The sequence below is a fragment of the Silurus meridionalis genome, chromosome 4 (genome assembly GCF_014805685.1).
Source record: "Silurus meridionalis isolate SWU-2019-XX chromosome 4, ASM1480568v1, whole genome shotgun sequence".
NCBI lineage: Eukaryota > Metazoa > Chordata > Actinopteri > Siluriformes > Siluridae > Silurus > Silurus meridionalis.
In genome coordinates, this window is record NC_060887.1 from 13,059,606 (window position 1) to 13,077,738 (window position 18,133).

The window sequence follows — 18,133 nt, forward strand, 5'->3', positions numbered from 1 at the left end:
GTCTCATCTCAAACTCCCTTCTGCATGTTTAGACCAAATAAAGTTTTACTCCCGGTTTCTGACGCCTGGTCTATAAGTGACAGATACCACATTGTGTGGTCTTTTTTCTGCTTAAAGTTAGGGATTTTTTTGTTTGTTAAGGAGGCCATTTCTTATTGATGATTAGGAAAAGTGACAATTCCAAAAATCAACTAAGCAGAAGTTTTCTTTTTCATGTGGAGTGACAGTGTCTTTTTTCAGCAGTAAAAGGAAGAGGGAAGTGTCTGGATGGTGTGTTAATATAAAAGTGTGACGAGGAAGTATGAAGCAATAAAGACAGTCAATGACTACATATTATCGCTTAGACATTTGTAAATTTCTCTGAACAGTGATTATCCTGTTTCAAAGACGATTTAAGTAGTTATCAAAAAATCTTTTGTTTGTTTTTTTCATGCCTGGCATCAGAACCTGGGGCTCTGATTAAGAAAACGAAAGACAAGAAAGAACAGAAAGTGAGAGACCATGGATGCAGAGAAAGTAATGAATGTGGAGATGAAAGAGCTCACTCCAACAGAAGTACATGATGAGAAAGATGCAGAGAAAGATGGAATGAAAGGCACAGCAGGTAAAAATTACAATTTTAAAATGAACTGTTTTGTAGAGTAAGAAAAAAACATTATTTGGTAACTGGATATTTGGTAACTGATATGCTGCTTAGGCCAAAAGATTATAGTCTAAATATATTTTGTATGTTTTTACACTAAATACCAGTTTGTATGTTCTCCTGCTTGTAATTTTCCTGATTTTATCTTCACTTATATTTTAGTCTTTTACTTTTTACTTTTCCTATAAGCTAAAAATGAGGAAGAAGAAGGAGAAGTAGAAGAGAAAGAAGATCATGTGTATAGCAAACTGAAGAATCCGGCAGAAGAAATTTATTGTTTGGCTGAAAACCCTGTTTCTACTCCAAAACCTAATGAAGGTAACAACACTGCAGCATTAGGTATTATTAAAAAATAATTAAACAAAAGGCTTAATTGTTATAAAAATATGGCAGAAGTAAACTTTAAGCTGTGTGATAATGTCTAATGCATATAAAAGATTAAGTTTAATTTACATTTCTTTGCAAATGTCCAGCTGTCCCGGATATCTAAGTAATAAAAAAAAAAAAAGAGGAACAGACACCAGACACACACACAAAAAAAAAAACTTCATGGACTACCAACAGCAAGGTTTTATTCCTTGTTATTTCCAAGTAATTATTCCTTGTTTAATCCTGTTGTAATAATATGAAAATTATTAGTTCTCTTTTACCCTGTGTGTCATGTTTTAGGGTTGAATTTTTTAGTAGAATTTAGATTATTTATTGTTTTATCTCAATTAAGTACAGCGCCTAATATACTGAACCATAATGGGCAATTCCATTCTTCATAACTACCATTTGTATTATTAAAAACCCGAAGAGATTTAGTTCTATGATCTATACGAATAATATCAATTTACTAGAAACCAGAAAGTTCAGAAACTCCTCAAACGTCTTAAATTGTACATCAAACTCACATAAAGTTTAATTGTATTGATGATTATAGAATTTCTTATGTGGAAGACCCACAATAAAATCTCCTGTGAATTAGATGTTACTGCAGGAAACATATCAAATAGCAACAAGTACAGTAATATAAACTCTGCAACCAGAACTACTATAAGTGATGCTGATACCTGTCATAGATACGACAACTACTTAACACCCATATCTGGAGCAACTTACATTTATATCATTTTACATAACTTGGCAGTCCAGTACTGTGATTTTGTACTCATTTCCTGCTGAGGAAAATGCCTGTTGCTGGGTAAGAAGTAGTCAACACCTTTTGAACATATTCAATCACATAAACCATAGGCTGTTTGGTATATCACTATCACAAAACTTCAAGGTTGGCTCTGTTTGTCTTCCAGTAGCAACAGATGTTTTGGCTCAGATACTGATAATGTTCAAATCAAATCAAATCAAATGTTTAAAAGTACTGTATAATCAGAGACACCAGGTCTTCATTTTTTTTTCCCCCAAAATAAATCATGTAATTGCAGTCATTCTGAGTATGGAATGGTTGCTGGATAGGTTAGTTTAAGTGCTGATCTCACAGAGATTCCAAGCTACAACAGAGTTTACACAGAATGAAGAGCAAAACAAATGCCGTGAGCAGCTGTTCTATGGGCGGAGCACCTAGTGGATGAGAAAGCTCAAAAGAAAATGTTTAATAATTCGAGCCATGGTAACCTAATATAGCTACTCTTTACAATAAGGGTTAGCAGACAAAGCAAAAAGCAACACATTGAACCTTGAGGCTGATAGGACTTTCTGGTGTTGTCAACAAAGAACAGGAATGTCTCATTCATACTGGAGCATTAAAAACTAAAAAATATGTCACTTGTTTTTTCAATCATCACCTCCTCTTCAGTGTAGTAAAGAGTGGTTATTTGAGTTAATATATTCTCACCTTTCTACTTTGTCCTCTCTCATGCACAAGGTGGGCTCCACAAGATCTCTGAAGGTATGTTGAGGTAGCATTTATTAAGAAATTAGCAGCATATACTTGTTGTTTTGAGCTAGGGCCTTCTTTGTCCAGAGGCTCGATTGGATGCAATGTTCTTCAGATCATTCCTGAACAATTTTTGCAGTGTGTCAGGGCATGTTTTCCTGCTGAAGAAGGCCATTAACATTAAGAAATATAATTGCCCTAAAGGGGTATAACTTAGTCTGCAACAATGTTCAGGTAGGTGGTATGTGTCAAAATAACATTCACATTAATATCAGGTGCCACATTTTAAATGTCCAGCAGAACATTACCAAAAGCATCAGGCTGCGTCCACCAGCTCACTGTCTTCCCAAAGTGCATCATTGTGCCATCGTTTTCTCCAGGGAACTGCATCCGACTGTCCACACGATTCCTTCAGACCAAACCACCTTCTTGCATCTCTCCACAGTCCAGTTCTGTTGCTCATGAGCCTTTGCTAACGAACAGTTGTCAGTATGGTCACTCTGATTGCTTGTCAGCTATGCTGTGATGCACAGTGTGTTCTTACTCTTTTGTATTTGTAGCCAGCATAAAAATGTTCTGCTTTGGGTGCACAGATGAGCTTTGGGTGCTTTTTGTGTGCTTGCACCAGACAGGATACTCTTCTCTTCCTGTCCTTCCTTAAAGCACTGTAGGTAGGTACCAGCCAATGCATTCTGGGAACACCCCAAAACACCTGATGATTTGGAGAAGCTCTGATCCTCTGCCACTCTTTGGTCCTTGCCAAAGTAGCCCAGAACCTTGTGAATTGAAGATTTGAAGTAGATATATATATTTTACTGCTTCCAACACATCAGCTTTGAAAACTGTTCACTTGCTGCCTAATATATCCCATCTCTTGACATGTGCTACTGTTACTAGGTAATCACTGATATTCACTTCACCTGTCAGTGTGGAAAGATATTTCTGGAAAAAAAAACTTCTCTGCAAACCGCAAACAGGATCTGAGAAAGATTACAATCAGAACATTTAGGGAATGAAAAACAAACGTTAAAATAACATTCAAAGTGTCAGTGATACTTAGTGGGAAATAAAGAAACATTTAAGAGGGCTTATTGATCAATTCACTGGCAAGTAATGAGGATGAGAGATCAGGAGGTGCCTCACCTGGAAATAAAGACCAGTCACTGATTTACTGATTCAGTCAGAAAGACTTGCAGAAGTACATTTCTGCACTCTGTCAATGATAAGACTCTTTCTCGAGCCCAAAACTGTGCTACAGTCAATGTATGCTGAATGAGTCCTCCCTCCTTAAAAAGTGTAACTCGATCTGGTCTTTTAGAGACAATCCAGAAACAGTTTCCAGCATAGGCTGTGAGGTTACCATGGAGACAAGCACAGAGCCTGGCATTGGGGCATTTAGTATCTGCGTGTGCATAATGTATTAAAGAGAGAGTGCACAGCAATCAGCCTCTGCAGACACAACAAACCTCCTCCAAGCCCTGCTGAGAAGATTGCACTCTGAAGCGACATTCAATCCCAGTATGTACATCAAATTTTGTAATTTCGGGCCCTATGCGGATGTGAAAGTGTCTGGGGAACCAAAGGAGGAACCTAGGACAGGTGAAGAATCTAAACAAATCACACACACACACACACACACACACACACACACACACACACACACACACACACACTGGTTTGGAATGTTATGTCTGCATAGCATATGTTGAATCTAACTGTTTTTCCCCTTTAGATGTGTACAGACGAATTCATATGTACAAGTGGATTTCTGCTCTTTTCACCATTCTCTCTATAGTCCTACTGGCTGTGGTTTTTGCTCTGGCTATGAAGTGTAAGTACAACCTTACAGCTTAGCAGGATACCGACTCCCCATCCTAGACTAGTGCTGCTGTAAACGAACAATAACAGCTACCTTCTCTTGCCTTCACTCAAATAATGACACTTGATAATAAGTTTCTATTCTGACTTTTCTCTCTTTATATATTTATATTTTTATGGCGACCAGGGTGAAAGATATCTGTCAAGGATAGCATTGACATTTTGGTGTGTAAATGTTTCTTGTTTTGCACAGCACTAAAACTATGAAACCAGAATATTTATTGAGTTATAGAAGCATATGACTAATAGGCATAACAAAAGAACAACAAAAAACCCATAACCTAGTATTGCACCATTTCTTTAAAAAGAAACGCAAAGGAAGATAGACATGGAAAAAGGAAGATAGTCAAAAAACCCTTGATATTTTCAAAAATAATAAAGTAAAGTAAAAAGCATTTACAAACCTAAATAAATTCTTTTTTTTGTTGTTTCCATATTTGTGTCATATTTCTTTTGTTCCTGTCACTAGATGGCGCGCAGATGCAGCACAGCTATAAATATGTATAGTATTGCATAAGGAATGCTTTTTACTGTATGATTATTCCAAATTTAAAGGTAAATTAAAAAAGGTTAAGACGATCATCTCAGTTTTATTATTATTATTATTATTATTATTATTATTATTATTATTATTATTATAAAGTTTGCAGTTCAAAATATAATTTACCCTGGCCTGTCATATAAAATATTTCACATAATTATAACGTTCATATTTTGGTATTATTTTGGTAGTATTACTCTTTTTTTAGTGCACATAAAAGAAGCTGGGTTGGCTATTTAAATGATAATCAATGGCTTGGTGTGTGTTACATGATGCGGAAAGCTGAACAAGCACCTAGCGTGTGAAGTGGAGTGCAAGACATAGTGTTTGTTTTTGTTGGTTCTTTTATATATGGGCTGTTAAAGCTAGAATTCTGCTGAAAAGTATAAAATTACACTTATTTGAACTCTTGAAGTCACTAGAGAAAAGAGAGAGAGAAAGAGAGAAAGAGAGAGAAAATATGCATCTGTGCTACATCTTTAATAATATTAAATCTTTTTTTTTTTTCTTCATATTTCTCAGTTGAACGCTATTAAACAATTGTATAGAAAGCAACAAACCGGACAATAATCAAACTGACTGGACCTACTTGTCACTTAACTAGTTATACCATGGTTAAATATATTTTTTCCAAAATAAAACATTAATTTTGTTTGTATGTTTCCTTGTTGCCAAAACTTCAGTGTCTGAGGTTCAGTCCATCCAGCAGTGCCCAGAGACACCTGAAGTTAAAAGATCTAAAGACTTGAATTGTACCCGCCAACTGTGCCAGTCCATGTACCCCCAAATACAGGCTGCCCAGCACTATGGTAACACGCTTATCATTAAATGTAAAAAAAAATATTTATAATAATAATAATACTCAATTTACCCTGTTTTATTAGTGGTTTAAGTTCTTTATGTTTCTTTTTGTCATCTGTGAACGGTGCATTCAAACTTGCTGTTTCTCTGTAGGGCATCTGTGCCCTCATTGTAGGAGGGGCTGGATAATGTTTGAGAAAACCTGCTACTTCAAATCTAAGGAGCGTCTAAGCTGGCAGCAAAGTAGTGAGGAGTGTAAGAAAAAGGGTGGACACCTGGCTGTGATCGAAAATGAAGATGTGCAGGTAAAGTATTCATTCAAGCAATCAGCAGAACTAAAACAGTCATCACTATTAAAGCACTTTGCTGTCATGCCTTACTGATCCCCATTCTGTCTTTATCACTGTAGAAATTCCTAACTGAGATTGGGGGCCTGCTGTACTGGATTGGACTTCGTTATGTAGAGAAGCAACAGTGGACATGGATTGACAATACCATACCAACCAAGAGGTGAATCATGAGTGCTTAATTTCTCACCACAGGCAGATTTGTTGTAGCAACTGATATACAGCAGTCAGTTCTGTATTTGTTCTCTTCACATTTCTATTAATATAACAGTGGTTACTTCGCTTTTAACTACTACTTCTACAAGACAAAGTAATGAACATCAATACTTACAATGCTAAAGCAATGTTGTGCATTACGTAGTAGTGTATTAGTGAAGCCTAAAATCTGTTTTATAAAAATTTAATGCATAGTTATTTAAATGAATAGATGTCTTGGAAACCCCATTAGATTTGACTGAATTCTGGTAAAACAGTCTGGGTTTGGTTTTCGATTCATTGCATAATTTGGCACTTCATCTCAACTTCTGCACACCACAGTTTAGTGCTTCTTTAAATACACTCGAATCAGTGCAATATTTTGCTAAATAATATAGTGTATTACAGCTAAATTGCTCAGACGGTACACAGCTACACCAGACTGAAACTGAGATACACATGCATTTGTACAATCAACCTAGCTTTCTTTTTTTGTAAAGCAATTAATCCAATATTTTTTATCGCCAGCTACTGGGCCAATGACCAACCAAATCCAGACACTCAAGGCGGTTGTGCGTTTCTGAGAGGACATACAACTGAGATGAGCAACTGGTATTCAACCCCCTGTGAGGTGGTCACACAGTATATCTGCCAGAAGGATTAAAAGAGGAGAAAGATCATGCAGTCACGTACAATACATCTGCCATATCTCTCTTTAATATCATACTTTCAGTCCTTTACTTCACATTTTACAAATGCAGTTCAGTTACAAATCAGTACATCTTGTTCTATAAGGCACAATTAAGTAGCCATGCTATGTATGTTTTCCATGATTGAGAAAAGAAGACATGATACATTTATATGTTAAGAGTGACAATATACTTTCTTTTTATATGAATTACACTGCTACAAAATCTTTTTGCACTAGACCTTGTTTCTATTTCATAAAATATATTCAGAATGTGTTAGGGAACTAAATATACACAACACTAGCTGCTTTTAAAATACAGTACGTTATGTGATTCCATTGAATATCATTAGTTATTTATTAGTGATTGCCTTTAACTTTGCACTTTGTAATTCCCTGTAGACTACACTATTTCTGTCATGTGATTTTTTTCATTTAATAAACTTACTGAATTGATTGCTCAGCAATAACTCTTAATTTCCAAGTTTGCTTTGTTAAAAAAAAAAACTCAACAGAGTTGTAGTCTGATTTGCCATAAATTGTAATCTAGCATACCAGTGTAGATTTATTTATTGATAGAGACTTAAAGCACTTTTGTACGTCCCTCTGAAAAAAGGCGTCTGCTTAATGACGCAAAGGAAAATAAATTTGTACATCTCTATGCTTCTCTTTTGAGCATCTAAATGCTCGTTGTACTTCATCTGCAAACTGAGACGTGTGTATTGTATAATTTGCCAGCAGAGCACTCTTGCATATCCCATGCTTTGATTGTCTGATGGGTCTTGGGCCTTAGTGGCTTCTCTCACACGTTGTCTGAATCATCAAATCTTGAGAACACAATAACATACTGTGCTGTTTTCTACATAAACTGAAATATATGAGATGTTTCCACAAGAAGGGAGCATTCCCCAAGAAGGGATTTCAGAAGCTACACCTCTACATAGAAACAAATTTCAATAAGGCACGCAAGTTTGATTACGGCTGAGTCAGGAACATTAGACAGAGTTGAAAGCAAAACAACTTTATTGACAACCATACAATAATATATAAAAAAGCAAAGAAAAGGCAATACATTCTACCTAAACACGTAAGCCTGCACTCTTTTGGTTTCTGAAACCGCAGGAAAACATGCATGCACTCACATGCATTTCAGAATATTCCACATGTTGAACAATCCACACAGAAAAAAAGCCGACACTGAGCAGAGAGGAAGGGTTGATCCCTCACACTATTACTTGTCGCTTTGAGAGGAGGCAAAGTACAGTATAGTCAAACAAACTTATCAACACCCACACACATACACAATAAAAAAAGCAAAAACATGAGAAACAAAATGAAATTAACATAAACCACACATTGGTACAAAATAATAACACAAATTCTTAGAAAATGAATCACAAGAAAACACGCAAAAAAACAACGGAAGAAGCAAACCAGACAAATCAAAATAGTTGATTAAATAGTTTCCGTTCACTACACCTGAAAACACCTGACCTCAGAACACTTTTAGAACTTTACTGTGGAGTGCTTTTGCAAATCATGCAAAACCTCAAAGGTGAAGAAATGTACGGCTGTCGATTTGATTTAATCACAAAATTATATCACAAAATTAAAGATGTCTATACATTTGATAATACAAATTATGCAAAACAAAATAGAACAAAAATGTGTGTGTGTGTGTGTGTGTGTGTGTGTGTGTGCGAGAGTGTGTCTGTGCACGTGTGTGTATGCACATTCACATTTACATGTTTGATCTAGAGGAAGTCAGCACAAAATGCTTGGGGTAGATATATTCAGGTATTAGAATGTTTGCACAAACCAATTTGCTTATACATAGATTGTCTTTAAGCAAATGTATGCTGTAGACAGAGGTCAGCTGGTTTTGGTAATGTTTTGGCCTCTCTTCCTGTAATAGAGACTGTCGCTAATAGGAAATTTGATGATTCCAAAATTAAACCAAACACAGTAATTGCAATACGTCTTAGTTCTTAGAAGAAGGAGTGACAATGCCTTTTTTTTTCAAGCTAAAGTGCGGTGTGTGAAAGAAAGAGAAGTGGCTGTGTTGTGTTAATAGTGTGAAGTGTAATGAGGAAGTGTGAAGCATGCAAGACACTAGATGACCATAAACTAGGGCTTATCGCTTAAGGCTTGGTGAGTTTCTTCGTACAGTAATTCTGAGGTATTGTTTTTTATACCAGAGTAATGTTGGATTTTGTTACGTAAGTTCCTTTTTGTCTCTCTTTAATCTGACATGCATTAGACACTGTGTGTTTTAGGTCAAGAAAACAAAACAAGATCAGCACTCAAAGAGAAAGACCATGGATGCTGAGAAAGGGACTGAGGTGGAGATGAAAGAGCTCCTTCCAGCAGAAGCTCAAGACAATAAGGATGCAGATAAAGGCAAAATGGAAGAAAAAAAAGGTACAATAAGAAATAAGAACACCTAGAAATAGGTTTATTTTAAATAATAAAAAAAATGTTTTTTTTTTTAATGATGGTTGGTGATTGCAAATTTGACAAAAATGCTCAGAGTTTGTATGTCTATATAGTCATCTATGTTTTTATTCCTTAGAAGAAGAGAAAGCGGCAGACGAAAAAAAAGAGGAAAAGGAGAAAAAAGAAGAAAAAAAAGAAGAAATCAAAAAAGAAGAAAAAGAGAAAGATGAAATAAAAGAAGACAAAGAAAAAGAAGGAAAAAATGAACAAGAAAAAAAAGAAGAAAATAAGGATAAAAAAGAAGAAGAAACGAGTGTCTACTGCAAACTGCAGACTCCAACAGAAGATATTTATAATCCTGTTATGCCCTCTACTTCCAAAAGCAAAGACGGTAACACTTTCAATCATTCAAGCACAAATAATAATAAGTCTGTAAAATGAACAAAGATTTCATAGTTCATTTGTGTGACAGAAAGACAATTCAATGCACTTTAATACTCATAACACCCATAATAAATACAGTGTGTACAATATATATACATGTGAGTTTGAATCCCAGTCATATATATAAATAAATATATATTACATGTGCAGAATATGATTATATGACAGTACACAGTAAAATGGGCATAACAGATACTCAAAAGTTTAGTTTGAATGCAAAGATACTAAGGATACTAAGAAAGGCAGTTTTTTTATATTTACACCACTTGGTCACCCTTTTTCTTACCTAGAAGCTGAGAAAAAGGAAAAAGAAATAACTGAAGAGGAATCTCTGTACAGCAAATTGCAGACTCCAACAGAAGATATATATAATGCTCCAATTACTTCTTCCATGAGCAAACGCAAAAAAGGTAATGCCTTTACTTAACTATGAAAAATGGCTGATACACCATTAAATTGTTGTCTTTAATATATAAACTGATAATTAATAACATACAAAAGTCTAAAAACTAAGATAAGCAAAACTGTAGGAAAGATATGCTTCGGTCAACAGTGCAATTGAGTTGTTTCTTCTTTTCGAGATGCATAGTGCCACAAATACATCATGTTAATATTTATATATAAATATTAAGTAATATATATTAATATTGAGTTTTAACTCAGGGTGGTATATAACTAATGCTAAACTAAAGAATTGTGTTTATACCATAGTTGCAGAAGTTGAGAAAAGCCCTTTCCACTTTTATATTGTAATTTCAAAAACTCCCCAACCACTCTGAGTGTTACAGCAAATGTGTTCATAAAGTCTGTGGGGCATAAACTGTTGGTTTAAATGAAGTAAAATTCACAAAAACACTGCACCATACTAAGCTGTTTGGTATGATGGAATGAGCAAGCCACTGGCAAAACTGGCCAGAAAATTTGCTGAGATGGTATTTGGGAAGAAACCTTAAGAGGAACCAGACTCAAAAGGGAACACATCCCCATCCGAGTGACCCCAAATGCCCAATCTTTACAGTTCCATCATAGTTTAAAGTTTTCAACTATTTAATAACTGACAATTATTTGCAATGACTTGCAATTTTGACTTGAATTCAATTGCAAAAGTACAAAATGACTTAAGTATCATAAGGAAAAAAATACTGATCTTCGAGAAATACACTATTTAGACGAAAGTTTGTGGACACCTGACCATACGATCCGTATGTGCTTTTTGAACATCCCATTTCACTTTTAGTTTCATTTTGCTGTTATAATAACCTGGGGTCTACTCAGCGTTCCAATTTATAACAAAGGTGTTTAACAGGGTTGAGATCAGAGCTCTATAGCAGAAAGATCCATTCCAACCCACGTGAATCATGTTAGTTAGTTCAAGTGCAAGCGAAGGGAAATTTTAATGGTATTGCATCCAAAGACATCCTAACTATTGTGTGCCTCCAACTTTGAAAGATATTTGTGCATATAGGGTATATTTTCATAATTGATGCAGTTCAGTGCTCTATTCTCCTGTGCATAAATACTCTTAATTTATAGGGGAATAGTTTTTTAGTGTCACACACACACAGTGAGAGAACCCTTACTCCATGCAAACTCTCTCCAGATGCGCTTATGCTTACGATTGTGGCCTAACAAACTCACTTCATACACATTCAAATGTATTTCAGTCAGAGTACCGAGAAACGGCATTTTTTTCTGAAATGTCATGGAGTAAAATTCTGTGGGAGTTTGTACATGCAAAACAAAATAATTCATATAATATTAGTTTGTTTCTACTAATTAAAGTGTCAAGATTTTGAATGAAGGGTAAACAGTTCAGGCAAAAACAAAAAAGTTGAAACAAGAATGACAGGAAAATACTCCTTACATGCTAAAAAGATATATATTTTTTTAATATATCACTGATTTATTTGATTTTAATATCAAAATAAATCTATCAAAGCCTCATGTCTGAGCATTAGACCTAACGATGTCAAACTCTTTACCCGAAATTGTATTTTTTGTTATTTGTAAAAAAGTAAACTTTATGAAAATTATTTTGTCAGCTATTTTGAAATAGGTTTCTCATACTGAATCCACTTGGTCATTATTTCTTCTTCCCATAAAAGCTGGAAAAGAGGAAGAAAAGAAAAGAAGAAGATGTGTACTGCAAACTAAAAGATCCATCTGAGGACATTTATATGTCTGCGGTGACCAGTTCCACTCTAAAACAAACTAAAGGTAATGTTTAAATGCATCTGTACTTCTTATAGCAGAAGGTTTAACGTGGCACATACAGTTTACACATTAATATTGTGGGATCAGGTCTAATATAAGAAAGTTGGCTATAAGGTTATGGGTTAAAACATTTAAACAAAATTATTATAACTTATAATCATTTAGCTTTAAAATAATAATATGTGCGGTGGGAGGTGTTGAGACCTCATGAGTCAGCAGTGCTCTTTGTATTTTCTGTTGCCCATAATAACTCATAGCATAACTACTTGAAACTATGCATACTCTATGTTTGGGGGTTTTCCACTTTCATTTTAGAAGCAGTTTGTCTTTGTTTAAAATCCAATAGAACTTTGAACTTTTAAATAAACACGCTTTATCTATGATGAGGGTTGTGGTAGGTCATAATCACTGGGCAGGAGAAAGGAACACACTCTGGATCAGAAATAATAAGCCGACTCTAATGGGCCTATAATTCACAATATAGCAGAAGTACTTAACAACTGTAGCAATAAAACTAATGACTAGGTTAACATCTTAATGAGCATCTCTACCATTTTATATGTGTATATATTTATTTACACCACAGTGCTTTTGAATTCTTAATTTTAATTGAAAAATGTGTGCAGTTAAAACAGATCCAAACAGGTCCAGGTCGCATTACAGTTCTTTCTTTTTCCTCTCTCAGTTTCTGTCTCTGTCTCTGTCTCTGTCTCTCTCTCTCTCTCTCTCTCTCTCTCTCTCTCTCTCTCTCTCTCTCTCACACACACACACACACACACACACACACACACACACACCCTTTTTCTGTCTTTCATGCTTTCGGTTTCAGTCACCCCATCTCACTTTCTATTTTTCTACATATTGATGACTCAAGCTTGAAGAAGGCTTGACACGGAATGTGTAAGAAGTTAGTTTGGGGGATCTTTTTCATACGTGCTTTTCAAACATCCCAGTCCGCATTTAGTTCCCATTTGCTGTTAATAACCTCCACTCTTTTGAGAGATGTTCCACTAGATTTTGGAGTGTGCTTGTGGAGATTTGTGCTCATTCAGTGACAAAAGGCATAATAAAGTCATGATAGTGATGTAGAGTGAGGAGTCCTGGGCTGTAGTTAACATTCATCCCAAAGGTGTTCAGTAGGGTTGAGGTCTGAGCTCTGTAGAAAGTCACTCAAGATCTAAGACCTGCCAGCAGAGAGTTGCAGTAGTCCAGTCTTACAATGACAAGAGACTGAACAAGCACTTGAGCAGCCTGTGTGGATAGAAATTGTTGAATCCTTCTGATGTTGTAGAGAAGGAATCGACAAGAACGAGTCACTTTAGTAAGATGTGTGGAGAAGGACAGTTGATCGTCTATAGTTACCCCAAGGTTGGCTAAAGGGAAGAGCAGAGAGTTATGAAGAGATATTCTGAGATTCTGACCTGGAGATTTATCATCTGGGAGCAGCTAGGTGTGTGTGTGTGTGTGTGTGTGTGTGTGTGTGTGTGTGTGTGTGTGTGTGTGTGTGTGTGTGTGTGTGTGTGTGTGTGTGTGTGTGTGTGTGTGTGTGTAAACGTAGTTTAGGTGTGTGTAAACATGTAAATCATTGAGGTTTGTTCAATCACACTTTTTATTTTAATCCACAATCACTATTAGATTCAGGTTAATGATTTATATTTTTTTAATAGTCACTCCAACACTTCAACACTTTGTTGTCTTTAAACCATTTCGTTACAAAGTTCGTTGTGTCTTAGTTTTAACTTTCTGCCTGATGTCTTGAGGTGTTGCTTCAGTATTTTTCATCATAGTCCTTCCTTTATTTTCTAAAGTACACCAGTCTTTTTCTACAACAGTCTTTTTCTATGCAACATGATACAGGAGTCTTTCGATTTACAGACTCTTGCTATTTTCCACCACAAATATATTTCTAATCATTATGTTTGAACAGCTTATTTAATCTTCAAGGAGAATATTTCTTCAAATGGCTGGCCACCATTAGCATTTGATTCCTGTTTTAGAGTAGGGAATTCATCCAGCAATAAAGTCAAGACTTTTTAAACAATAAATTACACATATACTAGCTTAAGATGTTTTTACATGTCGTGGTTTGCACTAATGGTTTTTCTGTATTTCTGTTTATGTTTAGAAGTTCACAGGCAAGTTCGTCTGTACAAGAGGATTTCCGTTGTTCTTGCCATTCTTTCAATAATCTTACTGGCTGTGGTTTTTGCTTTGGTTATAAAGTGTAAGTACACCCTTAGAACTCAGCATGCTACTGACTCATTGTCACCAAACTAGTGCTGGTGTAAAAAATGAGGCTGGCTCTTTTGTTTTCATACTATTGAGTGTGAAGAGTGTCAAATTTGAACAAATAACACAATTTTTGATGATGATTGAACAGCTCTTCAAACATTTTTTAAAAGAAATGTAATGTATAATATGAACTGCATCACTAGCATGCATCATGTGATCTACAAACCCAGGCATATCTGTATTTTTATTTTTTTTGTTTAAGTAAAGTGCAAACAACAAACAAACAAACAAACGAAAACCATCAATGAAACCCTCAGCTTTCCAGGTTGCAAAAGATTTGCTATCGGTTTTGTTTGCCATTTTGCACCTCTTTCGAACATTTTTCATTTTTTGGCTTTACCACAAGATGGCGCACAAACGAAACAACATTGTACAGCACAGAATATGATTTTGTTACCAAGGCATTTAGATGCAAAATATCACTGCATATATATGTCAGGAATTAAATTTATACTTATACTAGTATAAATATTTTTAGTGTAGCAAAAAACATGCCATAACTAGTCTCTATGATGACTTAATATATATATATATATATATATATATATATATATATATATATATATATATATATATATATATATATATATATTGACTGTATACATACAGTCATACTTTGTTCTATAATCTGTTCTCTTGTTGACCTGTACCTCAGCACATGAATGTGAGTCCATCAACTGTGCAGTGCCTGTGGGGACATCTGATAACATCCCAAGTAAAACACTATCACACCCTAACATTCACAATCACTTTAAATGATCTGAGGTTCACTTACCCTGTTTTATCATTGGTGTAAATTTTTCATATTTATTTTTGTTATCTGTGAGTGGTGTATTCAAAGCTGATGTTTCTCTGCAGGGTATCAGTGCTCTCACTGTGGGAGGGGCTGGTTAAAAATTGAGAACTCCTGCTACTTCAAATCCAGGGAGCGTCTAAACTGGCAGGACAGCAGAAAGGCGTGTCAGGATCGGGGTGGAGACCTGGCTGTTGTCCACAATGAAACAGTGCAGGTAATAATCAACCTCTCAATGAGAAAAACAAAATGTGTATCACTATTCAAGTACTTTGCTGTTATGATTACAGATGTTACAGATTATGATGTATATCTTACTGTTACAAATTCTGTCTTTATTAATGTAGGCATATCTAAGTATGCGTCGAGGTCTGCTGTTCTGGATTGGGCTTCATTATGCAGAAACAGAACAACAGTGGATATGGATTGACAATACCACATTAACTTTGAGGTGAGTCATCAGTGCTTAGTTTCTCACCACATGCATGTAGGCTGTTATAGGTATTTAATAACACCATCATAGCTGATGTGCTGTGATTGAGTAAATGGATAATTGAATAAGGAAGCAGGTGTACAGGTATTCCTGATACAGTGGCAAGTAAGTGTATGTGCTTTTGTATCTAAATACTTTTTTTTATTGGCAGCTTCTGGGCCACCAGTAAGCCACCTGAAAAGCCTAAAGACCACTGTGCACTGCTACATGGAAGGACAAACTCAAGCAACTGGCATTCATACCCTTGTCATGCAATCTCCCAGTACATCTGCCAGAAATATTAAAAGTGGAAAAAGATCAAACATAATCAAATATATGTTATGTATGTTTGCCATTAATATCTTCATTTTACTCTTTTACTTACCTTTTACAAATGCAGTCCACATGCAATATGCAAATGCAATAGCAATAAACACAGGACCAACACATGAAACAGTCAAATTCTGTGATGCACAATCAAGTAGACATGCTATGTATTTTTCATGACTGAGAAAATGAAATAGGAAACTGATTTTTTTTCTGCTTTTAAGCTGCACTGCTTTTAGTTAAAAGGCTACAGAATTATTTTGCACTGATTTCTATTAAACCATATTTGCACTAAAAAAAAGTTTGCAGAATGTATTAAACTTAATGTATACCTAACTGCCTTTATTATATAAAACCATTATTGTTTTTCCATTAATTCAATTTTAAATAGAATAAAATGTGATTGTTCTCCATGAAGTTGTATTTACTTAAAATATAAAAAAATATAAAAAAAACACTGTAAGTTTTAAAGCATTTATACACTTCCAACACGTTTCATTTCAATCAGATTTCCTCTATTAACAAGCCAAATACTTTAAACTAAGCAGGCTGTGGTGACAAATTTGCCAGGAAAGCACTTCTGCATCTTGCATGCTTTTTGTGTATTCTGGGGGTTTGGTTGTTTCTCTCAATTCCCCTTTCTTGTCTGAGTCATCACATTTTGACAACACATCTGATCCTGCATAAACTGGTGAAACTCTGAAATAAATAGTGCCAAATAAACTGTGAAGTGTTCATTCTCATGCAATAATGAACTGCATAAAACATGGTGTGTGAGATATGGTCATGATTATAATATGTATTAGCCATGCTTGTGTTCTCACAACATATGCCTAACCTTAAAAATATGATGCGATCCAGTGTTTTTACATCTAACTGGTGTTGGTGGCTAGCACCAACACAGAGCTCACAGTTTACTCGAACAATCATCTTACATGAAACAGAACTATATGCAGCCCTATCAAAGCTGTCTGAAGGAAATTGCAGTTTCGCCAATAAGTGATGGATAGAATCAAATGTCTGAGGTTTTTCTTCAATAGCTCCTTTCTGTTTGAAATATTATTTATACTTATATGAGGCATAAAAACTGGATTTGCTGCTGGTAAAGGCATCTTTAGTTGATACTGCTGACTTGGAGTCCTACATGTTCTTAAAAATAGCATTGAAGCCCAATTGGCAATTCCATTGTGAGTGTTTATTGCAGAGTTTATTTATGTGTAGAGGGCCGTCACACTCAATCACATGACCTTGAGCTGATATAAACAGTACATATTATCCCATACTTACCATCAGAGAATCTTCGGCTTATAGCACAGTGCTGTTTTTGCAAATCACTTGATGGAGTGACGGAGATGGAGCTCCATTTACAACTTCTACACCTCTAACTATCGCTTGCTTATTTACTATGAAGTACTAAATGCTACATAACATTACTAAGAACACGTCAATGTTACACTATATGGCAAAAGGTTTGTGGACACCCGATCATCACACCCATGTGTGATTTTTCTTAATCAGTTGCCCACAAATTTTGAAGCGCCATAGAATTACAGTTTCCATACACTTTAACTGAAATGAAGACTTTCAAACACAGAGTAACTTCAGAGTAACCTTTTAATTTAAATGATTTGATAGCAAATTTATAAAACTTTAATTTTAAATTTTAAGAAAGCAAATCATTTTTTTACAATACCTTTTAACAATAAACAGTGTCTCAAAGCAGCTTTACACAGATAAATTGGTGATAAAAATGAATAAGTTGTTCTTTATAAGTGTTTTAGATCGTATATAAGCCTCTAATAGATCTGTAAATTTGTGATGAAAATATACTGTACGTACATCATATATGTTGATACGCACAGCTTTTGTGCGGCTTGCTTGAGGGGAAGAGGGGGGGTGCACTTTGTGACACCGAGGTCGAGAAACTCATGGAGGTTGTGACTCGTGCCGTTGCCAAGATTGATTTAGCTTGGCCGGGCGATGAGCAGAGAGCCCCTCCATCCAGTCAGCTTGACTAGCACTTTCAGCCACCAGCATCATAACATTCACGTCGGCGGTCTCCCGTTCTTTCCCAATGTGCACACTGAGGTGTCCAGGTCCTGGACGAAGATCAACCCAGCAACTCCCTTCGGGAAGCACAGAAACAGAGCGTTGCGTTACGCACTTCCCCTGTCAGGGATCCTGCA

The 18,133-nt window shown here is 35.5% G+C and overlaps 2 protein-coding genes across 3 annotated transcripts; both read left to right on the forward strand.

Annotated features, from left to right (window-relative positions):
* The first annotated feature begins 324 nt into the window (after nt 1–324).
* Nucleotides 325–7,439, forward strand: LOC124384461 (C-type lectin domain family 4 member E-like). Of its 2 annotated transcripts, XM_046847330.1 has the most exons (7): nt 325–604; nt 833–961; nt 4,252–4,350; nt 5,622–5,747; nt 5,893–6,044; nt 6,149–6,249; nt 6,810–7,439. In XM_046847330.1, exons 1-7 carry the CDS (start codon nt 502–504, stop codon nt 6,943–6,945), a joined length of 846 nt encoding a protein of 281 aa, XP_046703286.1. In that variant the 5' UTR covers nt 325–501; the 3' UTR covers nt 6,946–7,439. The 2 variants fall into 2 exon arrangements, with proteins under 2 accessions (XP_046703286.1, XP_046703287.1); XM_046847331.1 differs by lacking the exons at nt 325–604; nt 833–961 and adding an exon at nt 3,906–4,118.
* Nucleotides 7,440–8,990: 1,551 nt separating this feature from the next.
* On the forward strand, nt 8,991–16,670 carry LOC124384462 (galactose-specific lectin nattectin-like). The gene is made up of 10 exons (XM_046847333.1): nt 8,991–9,120; nt 9,246–9,390; nt 9,542–9,796; nt 10,140–10,259; nt 11,955–12,066; nt 14,189–14,287; nt 15,011–15,070; nt 15,214–15,365; nt 15,496–15,599; nt 15,793–16,670. Exons 5-10 carry the CDS (start codon nt 12,027–12,029, stop codon nt 15,923–15,925), a joined length of 588 nt encoding a protein of 195 aa, XP_046703289.1. The 5' UTR covers nt 8,991–9,120; nt 9,246–9,390; nt 9,542–9,796; nt 10,140–10,259; nt 11,955–12,026; the 3' UTR covers nt 15,926–16,670.
* The last annotated feature ends 1,463 nt before the right edge of the window (nt 16,671–18,133 follow it).

Coding starts and splice junctions, on each gene's coding strand:
- LOC124384461 (XM_046847330.1), top strand. CDS start 502: ATGGATGCAGAGAAAGTAATGAATGTGGAGATGAAAGAGCTCACTCCA. Junction 6,045..6,148: donor TCGAAAATGAAGATGTGCAG/GTAAAGTATTCA, acceptor TTATCACTGTAG/AAATTCCTAACTGAGATTGG. Junction 6,250..6,809: donor AATACCATACCAACCAAGAG/GTGAATCATGAG, acceptor TTTTATCGCCAG/CTACTGGGCCAATGACCAAC.
- LOC124384462 (XM_046847333.1), top strand. CDS start 12,027: ATGTCTGCGGTGACCAGTTCCACTCTAAAACAAACTAAAG. Junction 14,288..15,010: donor TTTTGCTTTGGTTATAAAGT/GTAAGTACACCC, acceptor CCTGTACCTCAG/CACATGAATGTGAGTCCATC. Junction 15,600..15,792: donor AATACCACATTAACTTTGAG/GTGAGTCATCAG, acceptor TTTTATTGGCAG/CTTCTGGGCCACCAGTAAGC.